At 43.1% G+C, this 20,232-nt stretch overlaps 1 protein-coding gene across 11 annotated transcripts in view; it reads right to left on the reverse strand.

The window, feature by feature from the left end:
* Window positions 1-20,232, reverse strand: part of CTBP1 (C-terminal binding protein 1) — a 259,594-nt gene that overhangs the window by 27,416 nt on the left and 211,946 nt on the right. For all 11 annotated transcript variants that reach the window (XM_030191080.1, XM_030191079.1, XM_030191077.1 and 8 more), the window contains one exon: window positions 16,592-16,719. In XM_030191080.1, the coding sequence (XP_030046940.1) occupies window positions 16,592-16,719 (128 nt within the window). The remainder of the gene's footprint in view (window positions 1-16,591; window positions 16,720-20,232) is intronic.

Genomic DNA, 20,232 nt, shown 5'->3' on the forward strand with positions numbered 1-20,232 from the left:
AAATCAGAAACAACCAACTCTAAGGACGACCATCTCTAAGGTCGACCTAAATTTCCAGATTTGGGCGTCCCCGACCATATTATCGAAACGAAAGATGGATGTCCATCTTGTTTCGATAATACAGGTTTCCCCGCCCCTTCACAGGGATGTCCTGCGAGGACATCCTCAGAAAAACTTGGGCGTTCCTTTCTATTATGCCCCTCTAAGTCTAGCATATATACAATAAAAGATATGGGGGGGGGGGGGGATATGCTAGTGACTAGCCTGCTCCCTCACTGGAAGTGCTGTGCACTGTCATGCAGAGAGACCCTTACTTGATTTTTTGCTCAAGTCTATTTCTCTCCCATTCAGCTCAGCTTGCTGTGAAGGGGAAAAAGTTTATCCCAGCCTTTGTAGTGACAGTCTTGAGCTGGGGAGGGGGCGAGAAACACATACACCAAGGTTCCTTTTGAAATTCTGTAATAATGCACCTGAAGTCCAACTACTTGCTGTAGCTGGTGCTCAGTAACTGACTAAAATATGAAAAATGAAGGGTCGTAATGCCTATTCCTGGAACACAGGGAAACTATAAGTCCCCATTCTCTACACCACCAAAAAAGCAAAGCTAACAAATTAGTTGAGGAATCTAGTTAGTATCACTAGTGGATTTCCCCCCCAAAACATTTCATTGAAAATACACTACAACAAAAAAACCCAAAACAAAACAAACAAACAAACAAAAAGAAAGAAGGAACAGTGCAGCCATACTGGAGGAGTAACCTAATGATTATTTCAGTGAGCTGAGAAACAGGAAAACTAGGTTCAATTCCCACGGTGGCTCCTTGTGACCCTGGGCAAGTCACTTAACTCTCCATTGCCCATAAGCTTAAGATTGTGAGCCCACTAGATAATGTACCTGTATAAAATGCGTAAACCACTTTGGTTGTATCACAGATAGGCGGTATATCAAATGCATGACCCATGACCTCCTAACCATCAACATTACGCAATCATGTATTCCTGAAGGCCCATTAAAAGTTGGGTAGGCACTAGAAAAGAAGGTATATATTAAATCAGATATGAAATATAAACCTGACAGCAAACTGCCACTAAATATGCACCCAGCTTTTTATCAAAATATACCCACAAAAAGCATAACAGCAATTGTGCTTTTTGTGGGTATATTGTGATAAAGAGCTGGGTGCATATTTAGTGGCAGTTTGCTGTCAGGTTTATGTTTCAACAGCAATTGATAACTAACCCTGTCCAGGAAAAGCATACTAAAAAGAAAAGTGAAAAAAGAATATGTGTTAACTGAGAAGAAGAAAACACCCCCCTTCCAATCCTCCAGGAGGTGAAACCCATAGCTGAAGGGTACAGCAGTTCTTTACCTAGAAAGAGCAAGTGTATATTACAGTATTACTCAAAAAAGAAAAACAAAAAAAAATTAGGTAAATTTAGAACACTTTTCTCAGCTCAGCAGTAATGTTTTTCATAGATGCTAACTCCCACCCTTCCAAAGCCATTCAAGTCTCCTCTAGCAACTTGCCACCAAAAATAAGGATCACAGCAGCCCCCCTACTAATAGATAACACCCATCAGGAGGAGTTGCCCAATAAAACTGCCAACAGTAAGTGAAGCACTCACGCCTACATCTTCCCAAAACGAATGCATCAAGGGCACTCCCATCACATATAAATGTAAGAGCATTCTGAACCACACAATCACCAGCATGGTAGGGTCTCACTTATTCATTTTACAAGGAGTAATATACATCCTCATCTGTATTTGAGTAGCATGCAAAATAGAAGATAAAGAGCACTTATATTTACCATCACAAATCAATCTCCAAAGGAATCCATATCCTAAGGACCCAGAAGACCCTCCCATTTCGTAATATATCCATGGTCCAGCTCCTCCATTAATAGCTATGTACAAGTGAGAGAGAATCCTTTCATCTGACCCTTCTCAAAAAGCATGACCTCAAAATCCTTGTTTGATTTCAAAATATAGATTGCAAACTCAGGGGAGGTAGGAAAGTGGTGGATTTGAAAATTCTGAAAGAAGGAAACAGGCCTATCCAGAGATTTATTCAAGGCCTACCTCTCCAGAAATACTCTCCTAGAAAAGAACTGAGAAAATATAAGAGAGCACAGATTTCCACTGGAAGAGTGCCAGACTGCCCTCCCTATCTCTCTAGAAAATCCTCCAACTTGAAAGAGGAGTTAAAGGAGAGAACCAAAGGGAGATACTAGCATTCCAACAAATCCTCTCTCACTCTTTCGACAACATGAGGGGTGCTCCGCAACCAAGGCTATGCCACCCATGCTTCTAACCTTACTGCTGTGAGGTTACTCCATTGGGAGATAAGTTTTGGAAGTTTCATAGGCCAAGTCTGCTCAATGCTTTGGGGGCTACTAACATTAAGTACACTATACAAACTTCGATGCACAACAAAGAAAAAATAGGAGGGGAAAGCAATAGGAAGATGAGCAAAGTAAAATGCGAGTAGGTAACACCAGCATCTTTGTAACATAAAGCTTGTGCAACCAAGATAAAGCCTTATCCTTCCACCCAACCAAATCTGTCTTTACCTAAACATTTTGGGGTAATTAGCCTCATATAACAGAGCTTAAGTTGCTGGTAATGACCACTCCCAAATATTTCAGTTTAGAATTCATCTTAAAACCAAACCTATCCAATACCCTACTAACTAGAGAGGCTTGAGAAGAACAGGGCATAAGGATAGATCTTGCAAAGTTAACAGAGAAACCAGATACTTGGCCAAAAACTTCAATCAGCTGCATCAAGGTTGTTAAGGAGACCATAGGATCAGAAAGGAAAATAAGGGCATCATCAACATACAACAGCATTGAACAAGTTTCCCTTCCTATAGAAATTGCAGGGGAAAATTGAGCACCACAACTGCAAGAGGCTCAACTGCCAAAGCAAACAGGAGGAGGAGAGGACAGCCTTGATGGGTTCCTCTGCTAAATGGAAAGTAGAGCGAGGACCATCCATTCACTTTAACTATTGCAAATGGGAGTAAATACAGAGCTATAATCCAACCAAGAAAATTACCACCATAACCAAATCCAGACAGTACACTAAAAAAGTAGTGCCGCTAAATCTTATCAAAAGAAAGAAGAAGGAAACAAACTTAAAAAAAACCAAAGGCGAATCAAAAAAAGTGCAGTGAATAAATAAAAGTTGGAACCAGATGATTCTTTATTATACTCAGCAGTTGTAAACATGGAAAAACCCGACACAGCCTTAGGAGCCAACTTTTCAAAATGATTGGGGGGTTCTGAATTATTATTATTTTTTTTTTACAGGTGGTGCATTCCCCTTCCCCCCCCCCCCCCCCCCCCCGGGTACCTTAACATCCTGTTTGCTGCAGTCTTCACCTGGGCAGTGGCAGCACCACTCAAAAGCTGCCTGCAACCTGCACCACGATATCTTCCCTGAACAGTCCCCACCCCTCAGTCCCCCTGCACTGTGCAAATATAAGGAGATGCAAATTTCAAAAACTGACATATTTCAATCACTATGCTATAGGTTAACAAATACAAATAACAAAAAATGGAAAATATGATAATATTTTATTGGACTAAATACATTTTTCAATTAGCTTTCAGAGGTCAAAACCTCTTTCCTCAGGTCAGGACAGCATACTGCTGTTACGGTATTCTGTTCTGACATGGGAAAGGAGGGTTTGGTCTCCAAACATTAGTCAAAAATGTATTAAAATTAGTCCAATAAAGATATTACCTTATTTCCATTTTCTGAATTTATTAACACAGTTACCACACTACTTTAGACTAAACTAAAAATAAAATTCATTTTTTCCTACCTTTGTTGTCTGGCCATTTACTGTTTCTAATTGTGTTGGTCTCAGTCTCTTGTTTCTTCTTTCCTCAATCTTAATTCTCCCCCCTTTCCATCCAGCATCTACTCCCTCTCTCTCCCCTTTCCATCCAGCGTCTGCCCCCTCCAGCGTCTATTTTCTCCATCCATGTGTAGTTTTTCGCCTCTTTTCCCTTTCCCTCACCTTGGTCAGTATGCATCTCCTTCCTCTTTCTTCCCTCCCCTCCATCCATATGCATCTCCTTCCTCTCTCTTCCCTCTCCTCTATCTATGTCCAGAATTTTTCCTCTACCTCCTCCATCCATGTCCAGCATTTCTCCTTTCTCTCCGCCCCTCCATCCATGTTCATCTCACTTCCTCTCTCTTCCCTCCATCCATGTCCAGCATGTCTCCTCTCCCCTCCATGTACTTCCTCTGTCTTTCTCCACTCAAATCCAGTCTAGCATTTCTCCTTTCTCCCCTGCCATCCATCCATGTGCATCTCCTTCCTGTCTTCCCTCTCCTCCATACATGTCCTGCATTTCTCCTGCCCTCTCCTTCATCCATGTACAGCAACTCTCCTCTTTCCCCTGCCCTCCCCTCCATCTATGTCCAGCAACTCTCCTCTCTCCCTGCCTCTCCATCCATATTGTAACCAGGGACCTCTAGGTGCAGCCAAGGATAGAACAAATCTCCTCCAGCCACAGGCTCTCGGTACAGTCAAGAAATAAATGTCCACCAGCAACTTCAATCTTAAGGACTTTATTCCATGCAGGTTTCTAGTAGACCTGATACACAGTTTCAACAGCAGCATTCACCTTCAATCTTAAGCACATGTAAGCCACCTGAAAGTGTGTGGCACATAGTCCCCTTTAAGCAGCAGGCTACAGCACATATCAGGATTCAATATAGGCTCCCAGTCAGCTCCAGTCTGGGCTCTTTATCCAGTGCACAATAAACAGTAGTTCAATTCCAAATAGAAGCAGTTCATTCAGTTCATCATCACAGATAAATCACAAAGCAGCAGTTTCTACCTTCTACTCTCTTTACCTTCAGGAGGTGTTCCATACTTTAGGGATTTCTCATACCCCAAGCGATCCCCCTTTACATCGGCTTCACTGGTAGATTCAATAGGGACCTCTATTACCCAAGGGTTTTCAGCCTGGAAATACTTTTGGGACTTTCTCACACCCAAGGGATTTCACCCTGCATCTGCTTCACTCTACCCTAGTCTCTCCTTCTGCTTCTCTCTTTCCTGGAACTCCTTCCCACCTGCCTAATCAATCCATGGCTTCTGCTACCACAACCAATCATTCTCCTTCCATTAGCTTCCCCCACACCCATACCAGCTGAGTTAAGCATTAGACTAATGAAGAGCTCCTGCACACAGGGTTTCCTATCTCTCTTTCCCCCTAGTGGCAGCCAATCTACATGTCCTGCCAGCTTACACCCATGTCTTCCCTATTGCAGCTAGGAGTCCAGTCTGGGTTCTTCATCTCACCCTGTGGCCCCTTGCCTGCAATGCCTTCTGGGACTTGTATTTCAGACAAACTGCCTTAACCCAACTATCCTGGATGTGACTATCACAATATCCATCAATTCTCCTCTCTCCCCTGCCCTCCCCTCCATATCTAGTGATTTCTTCTCTCTTCCCTGCCGTCCCCTCCATTGATCCATGTCCAGCAAGTCTCCTCTCTCCCCTGCCCTCCCCTTCATTGATCTATGTCCAGCAAGTCTCCTCTCTCCCCTGCCCTCTCCTCCACTCATATCCAGCAATTCTCCTCTCTCCCCTGCCCTCTCCTCCATTCATATCCAGCAATTCTCCTCTCTCCCCTCCCCGTCCAGCGATTTCTCCTCTCATCCATATCCAGCAATTTCTCATCTCTTCCTGCCCTCCTGTCCCTCCATCCATCCTATCCATGTCCAACAAGTCTCATCTCTCCCCTGCCCTGTCCTCCATGTCCAGCTATTTCTCCTCTCTCCCCTCCCCCCATCCATGTCCAGTGATTTCTCCTCTCTCCCTTGCCCTCTCCCTCTATGTCCAGTAACTCACCCCAAACACTACCTGCCCCCCCTTTCAGCCCCCACAAGTTCCACTTCCAACCCCAGCCCGACCTGCCTGCCCTCTTCTCCCACAACAGCCCTCCGTCTTCGCCTTCCTGCTGCCCAGAATTTAAAACGCATTTTACCTCAGGTCGCGGCGGCAGTGAAAGGCGACCAGGCTCAGCTTCACCCTTCCCTTCTCTCTTCGCTCTGGTCCCGCTCTCACGGAAACAGGAAATGAGGGCAGGACCAGAGCTGAGAGAGAAGGGAACGCGAGCCTGCTCGTCTTTCACTGCCGCCGCCCGTGACCTGAGGTAAAATGCGTTTTAAATTCTGGGTGGCAGGAAGGCGAGGCCGGAGGACTGTTGTGGGACAAGAAGGCGGGCAGGTCGAGCTGGGGTTGGAAGCGGAACTTCCGTTGGGTGACATCGGCGGGTGAGAATATTGGGGGTGCTCGAGCACCCACAGCACCCACGGAGTTGGCGACTATGGACACAGCTATGTTTCAGCACAGACATTTGCTTGCTTCAGGGGTTAAATCTCTTGTATGATATGAGCGTGCGAAGTGGAATCAAAACTGGTTCTGTATACATTAATTTCTTTGTAAGCAAACTCAATGGGGTTCAGTGAGTAAAAATATCAATACAAAACGAAAGGCACAAGGCGTCTCGCAAGTCAAAATGTCAATACAAAACATAGGCACATGTTGACTCACTGAACCCGAGGTTGCATACAAAGAAATTAATGTATTCAGAACCAGTTTTTGATTCCACTTCGCAACACTTGTTCATACCATACAAGAGGAAGGAAAGGTTTGCCTTTTTGCGGATGGCATGAAAATAGCCACTATGGTTTTATTTTATTTAGTTCGTCCTCTGACAGCGCCCAGAATATGTTACAGAATTACATTCATAATATAATAAAACAGTACAACGTATAACAAAATTAAATTAAACAACAATAAACTTAGTCTTTTGGATTACAGTAATGCACAGAAAACAGAGAGTAGGGATAAATGGTCCGTACTCTCAATGGAGCAGGGTAGTTAGTGGGGTTCCCAGGGGTCTGTGCTGGGACCGCTGCTTTTTAACATATTTATAATGACCTAGAGATGGGGGTAACTAGTGAGGTAATCAAATTTGCTGATGACACAAAGTTATTCAAAGTCATTAAATCACGGGAGGATTGTGAAAAATTACAAGAGGACCTTACGAGACTGGGAGACTGGGCACCTAAATGGCAGATGATGTTTAATGTGAGCAAGTGCAAAGTGATGCATGTGGGAAAGAGGAACCCGAATTATAGCTACGTCATGTAAGGTTTCACGTTAGGAGTCACTGACCAAAAAAGGGATCTAGGTGTCGTCGTTGATGATATGTTGAAACCCTCTGCTCAGTGTGCGCTGCGGCTAAGAAAGCAAATAGAATGTTAGGTATTATTTGGAAAGGAATGGAAAACAAAAATGAGGACGTTATTATGCCTTTGTATCGCTCCTTGGTGGAACTGCACCTCGAATATTGTGTTCAATTCTAGTCGCCGCATCTCAAAAAATATATAGTGGATTAGAAAGGTGCAGAGAAGGGAGACGAAAATGATAAGGGGATGGGACGACTTCCTTATGAGGAAGGCTAAAGCGGCTAGGGCTCTTCAGCTTGGAGAAAAGGCGCTGAGGGGAGATATGATAGAGCTCTATAAAATAATGAATGGAGTTCAACGGGTAGACGTGAAGCATCTGTTTACGCTTTCCAAAAATACTAGGAATAGGGGGCATGCGATGAAGCTACAAAGTAGTAAATTTAAAACTAATCTGAGAAAATATTTCTTCACTCAACGTGTACTTAAACTCTGGAATTCGTTGCCAGAGAATGTGTTAAAGGCAGTTAGCTTAGTAGAGCTTAAAAAAGGTTTGGACAGCTTCCTAAAGGAAAAGTCCATAGACCATTATTAAATGGACTTGGGAAAAATCCACTATTTCTGGGAAAAGCAATATAAAATGTTTTGTACTTTTTTGGGATCTTGCCAGATATTTGTGACCTGGATTGGCCACTGTTGGAAACAGGATGCTGGGCTTGATGGACCTTTGGTCTGTCCCAGTATGGCAATACTTTTGTACTTATGTTTCGTAGGTGTTGATGCATCAGCTACAGCTACTGCACAACACAGTTACTAGGTGGTTACGAGTTCTAAGAAGTATGATTATGTCACTCCACTGCTTAAAATGCATCACTGGTTTACCAGTTGCAATTCTTGTCCAATTTAGCTGTTAATTTTGCTCACTTGGCTTTTTATACAGAGGTCCCATGTTACTTTTCCACTTTGTTGGTGCTCTGGGTATCAGTGTGGACTCTATGCTCCCATTCTCAAAATACGTTTTCAGTTTCCCTCTTGCTAAAACAAGGCTGGAACATACTCATAAGGCTGAAATTATTTTTTATTTGGCATCAGTTTTATGAAATTATTTTTCTGCTTATCTCAGACAGGAACCTAGCCTTAAGATGTTTAAGATGGGATTGAAGATTTATTTCTTTTCCTTAGCATTTCCAGAGACAGGGAGTTTGGGGTGAGATATCTGGTCAGATGATGTAATTCTGGGCTGCAATGCAAGAACAGTGCAAATTTTATTTTCTTTCTTGATACACTGGATTTTTTTTCTTTGTAATTGTATTATAAGCCTCTTTAGTTTTGGAAAGAGCAGCATAGCAAATTTTTCTGATAAACATTGTTCTGTCCTCCGACAGCCTCGCACTAGTTTATAACGTGATCCTAAAATGTGTGTAATGCTTTTACTGTTATTCTCAGTTCTAAGGACTATCATTGCTGCACTTTCCCACTGCAAAGATACATGAGCAATACACTGTGGGTAATGTAGTTCACAGGCAGTGCAACCACACTTGCTTCGCTGTGTAAAAACTGTTACCACTGGTTGTGAGGCTGCCCAGACCTCCTCCCTCTCTCTGCCATGCTTGGCTCTTTTGTCTTCCTGCTATCATTTTCTGGTCATTCTCACTATCTCTGTCCTGGGAGGTCAGCCAGGTATGACCTTTCCCCCCAATCGAGGGCCGTCCGCTAGGGCCACCCCTTGCTACCCGATGGCAGGCTCTGTCCCCATTGGTCTCTATCTGCTCCTCCCTGAGCCTGTGTGAAGCCTCAACATCTCTTTGGCTAGATGGTGTTGGAATCCCTCATGGCTGAAAGGACAGAGACATGGAGCATGGATCATCTCATTCCAGACAGCTCTGTCCTGCTGAAACTCCCTGTAACCAACCTGGTTTTTTTACCTTGGAAATATCTCCTCTCTATGAGATATTACACATTCCAGTCACCAGCTTTGGACCATTTCTACCTGTTCAACTATCCTTCCCCCCCCCCCTGCAATACATCTACCTCTCTTCAGATCTCCACCCCCAACAGCTCTCAGATTAAGGAGTCTCTGTGTCCTGGAGCAGCACCTCTGAACATCTATCTGTGAGTAAATTATCTATGATTTATTCAATAAAAGAGACTTCATAAAATAATAGAGACTTCGGGTGATTGGTGTGCCAAGGTTATATTCCAAGATATTGGGGCCTTAAGTTATCAAGCCTCAAGAGTCTTGATAAACATATCAGAGATTCTTTTAATCTCATGCTGCAACATGCAGGGTACATATCTTTTTATATCACCTTCTAGATGGAACAAGGCACATTAAGTACAATACCAGAATTCTATACTTCCCTCTTTATTAATAATTTTATACATTTCATTGAAATAGAATGGAATACACAAAATAGCATAATTGTAAATTGAATGGCCCGAACATATTAAAAATCTCCACTTAAGCTAGCAATAGCAACATATATAGATACTAGTATAAAAGGCCCGTTTCTGACACAAATGAAAAGGGCGCTAGCAAGGTTTTCCTCGGAGTGTGTATGTTTGAGAGAGTGTGTGTGAGAGTGATGTGCTCAATTCAAGTACTGCTCTTTGCCATACTTTATATAATTGCTAAACACACACAAATGCATCAACGTCATCTAACAATCCTTAGTTTCTTGTGCTCCTGATAGATTTACACCACCAATATGTGTAATTTCATTTAATACAGATTCTATGATGACTCTTTTTTGTTTAAATTAAATCATATTTCTAGTTTTATGGCTATACAAGAGTATCTAATAGATTTATACTTTTATTATATGTTGATTAGTCCTCCACTCAGTCTTTTTATATTGTGAAGTGTTTAATGAGTCAGGTGAACAAGACTAAACTTTAATACAGCGCTGCGTACGTCTAGTAGCGCTATAGAAATAATATAAGTAGTAGTAATTTCACAAACCTAGGGGTCCTTTTACCAAGCTGCAGTAAGCACTATTCCACGCTTACCAGAGCTTAAAAGGGCTTAAGCACTTAAGTGTCCTGTGGTAATTCCGCAACCTGCGGGCCCACACCATGCACTAAAAATCTCTTTTTATTTGCGTGTGGAGGGGGCATGTCTAGGGGTTGGAGAATGGGTGTTTCTGTGCTAATCAGTTACTATGTGATAACTAATTATCGCTTGAGCCCTTACCGCCTACAAAAAAAGTGGTGTTTCAGGCTCACATTGAATATGGACAGTTTTCCCAGCATCAAAAAGTACAGGATATTGTTAAAAAAATATTAATATATGATTTACTGTGTTTAAAAGTACACGTGCTGTTATATAATATGTGTATTTACAGATAGGCTGGGACTATGTTCCAATGCGTGGATTTCATGCATCTCATTCACATATGAGGAAATGTGTTACAGGCAAAACTAGTTTAAGTATATTTCTCTCTGGACAGGCCTCAACAATTTTTATAAAATCTAGGAGCCAGCAGTCGAGACCCCTCTCGCTTCTCCTTTCCCATTGCTGCCCAAACTGTCCACAGTGATTTGGGAAGGAAGGGCGGGAAATCCCTCCCAGATAAGTAGTAGTTCTTTTAGAAAATGATTTACTAAGGCTGTTTTCCTAATCTGGGTGTGTGGGCAAAGAAACTTCAGTAAATCAAGTTTCTTAAGGTGCCTCTGCAAATCACTGCAGAAGCCAGCAGTTTCCCTTCTCAATTATGCTGTCCACTGTGTAGAGCATCACCTTGATATCTGAAGCAAAGAGGAAATTAACTCTTTGTTTATGTATCACCAACAGCCTGGGTCCCTGCCAGTCTCTCTCCCTCTCTCATGTATCCCACAGCCTTTATCCAGTCTCTCTCTCTCTTGTGTACCCCCTCCCAGTCTTTACCCAGTCTCTCTCATGTGCCTTTCCCCAGACTTGATTCCACTTTCTTTCTTGGAGTCTGCCACCTATTCCTCTCACTTGCAAAAAACAAACAAAAAAAAAGCACATTTCCTGCTTCCCTGCTGCACTCAGCTCTGTAAGTTTCAGCCATGTTGCTTAGGAAGTTTGGGTTGGTCCCGTGGTTTCAAGTCTCACAAGACTTGAAACCATGAGAGCTCTCCCACTTCCTGAACAGCACTTACGAGAGCCAAGTCACAGCAGGGAAGCAGGAAATACACAGTTTTGTTTTTCTACGGTCACCACAACCAAAAAAAACATCAATTGGGCGCAAAAAAAAAAAAAATCCCAGGCATCAGAGTAGAATTTTAGGCACCATGGCGACCTGGTGCCTGCGGTTTGTTGAGCCTGCTCTAGGGCAGATTTACTAAGAAATTTCCCCATTCGGTGTCTATGAGACATTAAGCTTCATTAGATAAGCTTCATTATATAAGGAAATTAATTATGATTCCCTAAGGGACAATTTTGGGCTGAGTTAAGGAACTGGAATTGAGCATGAAATTGCCTGAAAAGCTAGTGTGTGTGCATGGTGAGTATAGTGGATAAAATGACCAACACAGAGACAATACAAATTAAATATATTGTGATCTATGAGACAACCACCTGGTCTCCCTGTTGTCTTTTTCATATCTTATTGCTCCTGAAAATACTAAAATAAAGGGAGAAGATTTTACCTGGACAGTCTGGTGTGCATCCCTGGAAGAGTTGCAGCAGGAGAGGGGCAAGCAAAATTACCAAGAGGGCAGATTGCACAGGTTCTAAACCCTTCCCTTCCCAGGAGTGCTTAGTGATGTCTTTGAGGCTTCCATTGGTATCAAGAAGTTTAGATAATCTTGTCTCAATGTTTTTAAGGTCTGTTAGGAAAATCCAACATTTAGACAAGACTTTTCCTAAGAGAACCAACAGCATTTTGCCATACAGGGACTCCTGAGGCAGGCCTGAACGGTCGAAACACAACTCGTGTTGAGTCCGGTTTTTAAAAATAAACTCTTGCTGTGAACTTTTTCTGAGTCCAGTAGAAGTTTGTTTGGCATCATCCATCTTGTCACCTTCGCTGTGTTCTTTTCTTGGTTTTTCCATTGCGGAGGTCCGCTTTCTTCTGTGTTTGCCATTTCTCAGGACAGACACAGAACCCCAGGAAGAGAGAAAACCTGCATAGCCTCAGGAAGGGAGGTGCTCCACACCTGTAGTGCTTTGCTTTCCTGTAGGGGAAAGGACTCAGGGCCAGATGCACTAAACTTAAGCCATTAACGAGCAAGTAGTAACCCTGGCATGCACTAAAGGCTTCTCCCAGCCATATTCCGATCACGGTAGCAGCTAATCAAAACGGAATGCAGATGAGCAAATTAGTATTATAATGTGTAGAAACCGTATTGTAATGAGAGGCACTACCGTTTTCTGACTGCCTAACTATGGAAAATCTAACAAGAGGTCTGTACATCTCGTCGGGGTGGCGCGGGATTGAAAAACTTCTATAAATGTAACAAAAAAAATCGGGGGATAAAAAAACGTCCGGGACGTCCTTTATGGACGTCCTTACACTCAACCCCCCCCCCCCCCCAAAACAAAAAACACCCTTAAAGTCTTAGAGCTGGTTATTATTTGTCTTCTTTAATACTGTTGCATTTAAAATTGTGTTCTTGTAGATACTAATGGGCAGCGAGAGCTGGTCCAGGAGGAAGTACCGGAGCCCAAATTGTTTGATTTTTAATCCGGGCTACTCTTTTTGTTCTCCGAAAGTTCAGATGCTCCCATTCTCTACCCCAAATGTTCCTGCACGTTTCTGCCAGATAAAAAACAGTTTTCATGATTTCTAGAGACACCAAAGGCAAATGGCGTTTAGCGGCTTGATCCTAGTAGGAGAGTGCAGTTGAGGGACGTTCCCCCTCCACCAATAATAAAAACTTCCTTTTTGGACATGTTCACTCAGCTGAGAGACCTGGAAGTCTCTGAGGCAATCACAGCTCAGCTAAACGTGTCGTGATTGGCTCAGAGACTTCCAGGTCTCAGCTGAGTGAAGCACGTCCAAAAAGGACGTTTTTATTATTTGGGGGGGGGGGGGGCGTCCTCAACTGCACTCTCCTGCTAGGATTGAGCCGCATCGGAGCCTTCCTGCAGCAGGCCATGGAGGGGGTGAGTGGCGCGGCGTCTTCCTTCGGACAGCACAGAGGCGTATTTGGCATGCGCAGAGCAGCCAGCATAACACTTGGCTGCTCTGCGCATGCTCGACGGCCGACTGGCTACCGATGGAATAGAGAATGCAAGTGAGCTACAACGAGCAGCTCATTTGCATTCCTTTTCCTTGATGCATGCCCGTTCCTTACCGATTCGCTAAGGGAATCGGTAAGCGAAGGGCTTTAACGAGTCTTTAGTGCATCTTCCCCTCACTCCTTAGGGACATGCTGGGACTTAGATCCAGCCTTTGTAAGCAGTATACCCTGGGAGCCAAAGTGAAGCTTTTAAACGGGTGAGGCCATTTCTCTTGGAGGGGGGAGATGCTGAAGTAAAAAGCCTGCTGTGATCTTGGGGGGGGGGGGGGGGGGGGATGGACAGACAAGAGGAGGAGAAGGTGAGCAACCTGCCTCAGGGCAGGAGAGACCTTCATCACAGAGAACCGGCTGCAAAGAGTAAATGGGCAAGTGGGCCCTAAAGTTAATGCAGTGCCTGGTTAGTGAGAGAAGGGGAAAGAACTGGTGTCCGGTTCTCTCAGGGGAAATGCTGTTGTGAGACAGGGACTGACCTGCCTGAAGAGAGAGAGGAGGGGGGGGGGGGGGGGGGGTCAGGGTCAGGCAAGTGAAGGGTGCAGAGACTGTTTATGGGGCAGTCCTAGCCTGTGGCTGTTCAGCCATATGAAGGTGCAGAGACTATTTCTGAGCAGTCCAAGCCTGTGGCTGGGAGAAAGAACTGGTCTCTGGTCCTCACCGGGGAAATGCTGTCGTGAGAAAGGGACTGAACTGCCTGAAGAGAGAGAGAGGGGGTCAGGGTCAGCCATGTGAAGGGAAGGGATCAGGTGGAAAATTAACCTGGTCAGAGAGAGGTTCATTAAGGGCACAGCTCTAGGCTGTATCCTGGAAACACTGGTTCAAACTCATGAGAAACATATGAACTGCTATGGACTTAAAATGCAAGCTGGGTTAGGGAAGAAAAGAGAAACCCTTCCTGTACAATTTTTGCATGATTTCTTTTGAGTTTATTTTTTCCTTTGAATCCTGAAGCATATGTCAGGGGGATTTGTGCTGTGTTTTGGAGACTGAACTTTGCTTATGGAATCTACTTCTTTGTGCTGAATAAAAGCTCTTTATGTTTTGGAACCTGGTTGCTGTGCGAGTGTCTGAGCTGGAGAGTTGGAAATCCTGGACCGGAGCAGGATCTGGATCAGCAGGAAATGGATCAGGGGGATCAAGGAAAAGTGTAAGAGGGTGCAGATCTGGTGATACAGACCGTGATATGCCCTGGTGTGACATTACAATATAAATAGATAAAAAGAGTCAATTCAAAAAGAATTATCCTGATAAGTGCTGCTGGTCAGGATATTCAGCAGCATTATCCAGACAGGACCTCTGAATACCCTGCAGACCCCCTCAACATGGTGGGTATAATTCGATAAAAGAGGGTGTCAAGAACATGTGTAAACGACAAGAGTACCAGCACATACACATGTAAATGCCAATACTTTTGCTATACACTATGGTTATGGTGCAAAACTGGGACGGTACATAGTTTGAAGGTGGGCATACATATAGGCAGCACGCAGTTACATATGTAAATTATAGAATATAATCACTTACACGTGAATTTTAGCAATCTAGGTGCAAGTGTTTACACTAGCTCTATGGCTAGTGTTAAGTGGTTGCATCTGAAATATACATGTGCATTTGCACTGCTACAGAAGAATTTTATAAAAGAAAGCAGGCACCAACGTTCCTTACAACAGACTCCAGATGGACTCCACCTTATGGAACTGATCTCTATGTGGCCAGTGCCATGGTGGACAGAGGGTAGAACCAACCGGACAATGGCAATATTCAGTCAATCTGAATAATATAGGCCAGACAGAAGCGTATCCTGTTATTCGGATAGCAGAGGAATGGGTTGAAAGGAATATTTATTCATCAAAAACAATTAAATCCTGCCAATTCAGAGCATAAATTTGTCCTCAGCAAATTACAATAGCACCTGATAGTTGCATTTCTTTCCTGGCAATAGCACTTCCCCTGTCCCAAGTAGTTCTCTCACTCTCCTCCCCCACTCCAATCTTGGTACAGTCCTCTTCCCACTCCCTTACCCTAGGTGCGGTCCCATCTCCCAATACACTCTCACTGGTGCAGCCCTTTTCTTACCCACTCACTCAACTTTCTCACATACTTCCCCTCCTTCTTATCTCCTCCTTACACTCTTTTCTCCATCCTTCCCTCCCCTGCCCCTTGAAGATGTCCTCTTCCCAAGTCTCTCCTACTCATTCCCCTTTCCTGCTGCATCATTCATACTGTTCCAAGATTTCTTTCAGCTGGTGAAGGGAAGGGAAATGGGACTTGAGATACCGCCTTTCTGAGGTTTTTTCAACTATATTCAAAGCGGTTTACATACATTCAGGTACTTATTTTGTACCTGGGGCAATGGAGGGTTAAGTGACTTGCCTAGAGTCACAAGGAGCTGCAGTGGGAATCGAACTCATTTCCCCAGGATCCAAGTCCACTGCACTAACCACTAGGCTACTCCTCCAGATTCCCATTAGCCAAGCTGCTCAAGATTACACTTTTGTTTCTCTCTTCCCCTTGGCAGGGCCTGGGAATCCTAACCAGTCAGCCTTATCTTGTGACTGCTCTTCCTTCTGTTTTCAGCGTCCTTTTTCACTTGTGTATGCAGTAACAGTTTATACATTTTAGCATTCTGTTGCCAGAAATTTTAATATATAAACTGTCTACATATGCAGATTAAACAGGACATAGATGGGCACCACCTAAATAAGTTTAAAGAACATCTAATAATGAACCAGGCACATAAAGAGAGTGCTCTGGTTAACGAGATACCTGGGAAGAAGTGGCTGGGGCTTATGACAACCGACATCTACATCATGCTGTATCATATTCTGACCCCTTTATGTTTTTAGTTTGGAAGAAACAAACACATAACCTCCTGTCACTTTTAATCAGTTTATCCTATAACATTTTTTGCCAAACTGAATTTTCACTGAAATTAAAAATTGTTGATGACAATTTACAAAGTACAACATAACCATAAATGATTCACCGTTTTCAGAGAACTTAGAAACAAGAAGAAAATACAACAGAGGAGAGTGTCAAAAGAGATGAAGAGACAGGATGACTCTGTCAGAGCAAATGGAAAGAGATGAAGAATAAAGTTAAGTATAAAGCAATTCGTTAAGTGATGAAAATGCACCAGAGAGGAAGCTATAGGCAGAGGGAATACCTGTGATAGCCCTACGGATCTCCCGTGCTGCCTCCTCTCGCATCTCGATTGAGGCTTGTTCACTGTACCAGGCTGCATGCGGAGTACAGATCAGGTTTGGTGCATCCTTCAGTGGACCCTGACTGAAACTACATGAAATTTTAAAACAAAATTAAATGATAAAATAAAAAAGTGTTCCATTTACTTTGAGGGGGATTAAAATCGTACTGTTCTGTAACCGAATTTTTTTTCCATTCCCCCCCCCTGTGGGCACCAGTTATAGACACCCACAGACTGCAGGAGAACAAATTATATTCTTTCACACTTGTATTAAGTAACCAGGTACTCATACCTAAAATAATGGGCTGCCCTTCACCAGTTCTGGACACAGATGCCTGTTCTATACAGGAAATCCTGTTAATTTCACATTGAAACATCTCACTTCACTCAGAAACGAGAGGCAAACTATTCTCTCAGAGTGTGAATAGATTGAAAGATACTGTGTTTCTATTTGAAATTGGCAGTTTTCCTCGCCACAGATTATGAATTGATTACTATTGATCAGAGCACAGAAGCATGAGGACTGTTCAAACAAGCACCTCTGCAGTCACTCAGAGCTCCTTTTATCAAGCTGCAGTAAAAGAACCCCTGCGGTGGCGTTGGTGCACAGGTTTGTCACACGTCGAGGATCTCTTTTACCGCAGCAAGGTAAAAGGCCTTAAAAAAAAAAGGATATGGCCATGCAGTAAGTTAACCACTTCCTGTGAAGCCATTTCCTGTGGGAGCCCTTAACCCTACCTATATTAAAGGAAGTGCTAAGGGCTCTTGCGTTATCCCGGTGGTAACCGGGATTGTGTTTGCCCGATTACCACCGAGTAAGCCCTCAGCGTTACCCCCCTCCCCAAATTTCGACGTGCTGGAAATGGCACGTGGTGGGGGCAGGCACTACCGCCGGGCTGCTCCGGTAGACCGTCAGTAGTGCCGGCTTGCCACGTTTTAGTAAAAGGGCCCCTCAATTTGCTAGAAGCCATTACATTTTTAGCCAAACATTTGGCTGGCCATAGCTCTAAACTTTCTGAAGCAGAATAAAAGTAAGTAAACATTTGTGCTACAACTTATTATGAAACAGATGGGAAAACACAATGTGATAGGCCACATATGGTTAGCTGGCTGAACTTACAAAAAATAAACTTCTGCTGCAGAGCTGTAGGGGAACAGATCAGTGATAACATTTATAAATCCAAACTCTGTCCCTTGGTGTTTGCTGAGCTCAACAATTATGCATGGTTGTTTTAAGATTTGTGACGAGTACATGAAAATGAACCAAAGTGATCCAACAACCTAGTTAAATGAAACACTAACATTTCCCCATACCAACATCCCAGCCTAAAACTGCATGTGAATTAAATCCAGACATTATGGGGGGGATTGTATATATGACACCTAAAAAAAATCGGCGCGGATATAAATGCCGACTAAGCTTATTCTATAAGTGTCACCTAGATTTAGGCGCAGTATATAGAATACACTTAATTGATATATCACCGCCTAAAACTACATGCCTCCATTTACATCAGTGAAAACGTGGCGTAAATCCTGGCACATAGATTTAGGCGCAGTGGGCCATATTCTATAACTACGTGCGTAAATTTTGGAACACCCATGAAACGCCCATTTCCATGCAAATAACCACAGCCCTTTCTGCCTGCGCACGTTAGAAGTTAGGGGCACAGTTCATTACAGAATGCGCTTAGCGAGTTGTGTGTGTAAATTCTAATTGCCAGCTAGTGCTCATTATTGCTTGTTAAGAGCTGTTATCAACACTGATTAGCTTGTTAAGCCAATGAAGGTGCACACATTGTTATAGAATGCGCATGGATTTCGGCGCGGATCTCTAGGCGCGCAATATAGAATCCAGGAGTATGGGGTAATATTCAGCCAGTGGCAATCAGCATTTTGTCGACCACCACCAGCGGTTAAACCCGGATATTCAATGCCAGGCCATGTCTGGGCTTTGGTACTGAATATTAACTTTACAGAGCTGGCTAACACATAGCCAGCTAAATCCGATATTCAGCCCTTAACCGGATATGGGTTACCGTATAAAGATAGGACTGACTTTTATGCGGTTCTATTTATGCGGATAACAAGGCCGGGTAAGTTCTGAATATAAGCAATTAACTGGCCATGTGCCAACTTCACCCCCCAGAACACCCTCCAAATAACTGGGTTGCAGTTCGACACTAATCAGTTATTTTCAGCGGCATTATCCGGTTAAGGACCCTGAAAATTAGTGGTTAGCCCCGAACAGGTGATTTAACCAGCCAGAAGCTGTTTCTGGCTGCTTAAATCATTTTGAACATTGATTCCTCTACGTTTATATTATTAATCTGTTCAGAATCACAAAAAGGCGCTCCAAGATATATACAACAGACAGATGAATGTTATTTCTCAGGAGCTGAAGGCCAGAGGTTGGCCACACAAGATGTGTAGACAGTCATCAAAAACATAACTTTGTTGTACTTTATTACTTTAAAGAAGGCTACAATGACTGTGCATCATTTCAAAATGAAAAGGAAGCGGGAGAAGACCAATTTAAACAAAAAAAAAACCCAAAAAGAACGTAGAGTCAAGAATGACAAACACAAAGTTTATTATAATAAAAACTAGACTGGCAGGTCTGTATAAGAACAATTCCCCCAAACAGTGAAAGTTCAGAGCATAGAGCATTAACCAGAGAAAGCATTCACAGAGATATTTTCCTCTTTGAGAATTATTTACCCCTAACAAATATGTGTAGTTAGAACTACTCGGATTATTGTGACTCCTGATGCAGGCGGATGTATCGAAACACAGCGCCGTATCGAGTCCTCCTTCCAAAATTCTGGTACAGCGCAGAATTCATAGATCCTTCAATAAAAGCAAATTGTCCAGGTCCTGAGGCAGCAAAGCATCCCCACACCATCACCATCATGTTTAACTAATGGTATGATGTTTACTTATTTATAACACGGTTTATCCTTAGTCCTAGGCAGTTTACAAAATTACATTCATGATAATTTCAAATCATAAAACAAATCAAACAAGTAAACCACAGAATAAGATTATGCAGAAACATAAAAAAGCCTGTTGAAATAAATATGCCAAAATACAAAAAAAAAAAAATCCACCATCACTGGTCCACTAAAAATCAACAACCAGTGTGAGCCATAACCTTGAAAAAAATTATTTCTATGCAAGCTGCGTACACTCAAAAACAAAAATGTGTATATAAATAAGGAGAGCCCTCAGAACTTCATGCCACCCATATGCAGCTCAATATATAAGCTGTCATACCAAGGGTGTAGATAACTCAATTTTCTTTCATTAGGCATGCTCCATAACTGTGCCCTGTGCACAAACTAAAACAGTACAATCATCTATATATATAAAAGGCACCTCCAACATTCCAATGAAGCCTCAAGCCGGAAACATGAGGCACCAGAGATATCCGGTTTGGCCTGCAGTCAGTGTAGCTCCGCCCATGCGTCAAAACGCGATGACGTAGAGGGCGGGGTGGGTCTACAGTCACTGTACCTCCGCCCTCGTGTCAAAACGCGATGACGTAGAGGGCGGGGCGGGAAAGGCACAACGCACGAGTTCCACATATTCTGTGACAGCAG

This window comes from Microcaecilia unicolor, chromosome 2, assembly GCF_901765095.1.
Source record: "Microcaecilia unicolor chromosome 2, aMicUni1.1, whole genome shotgun sequence".
Classification (NCBI taxonomy): Eukaryota; Metazoa; Chordata; class Amphibia; order Gymnophiona; family Siphonopidae; genus Microcaecilia; species Microcaecilia unicolor.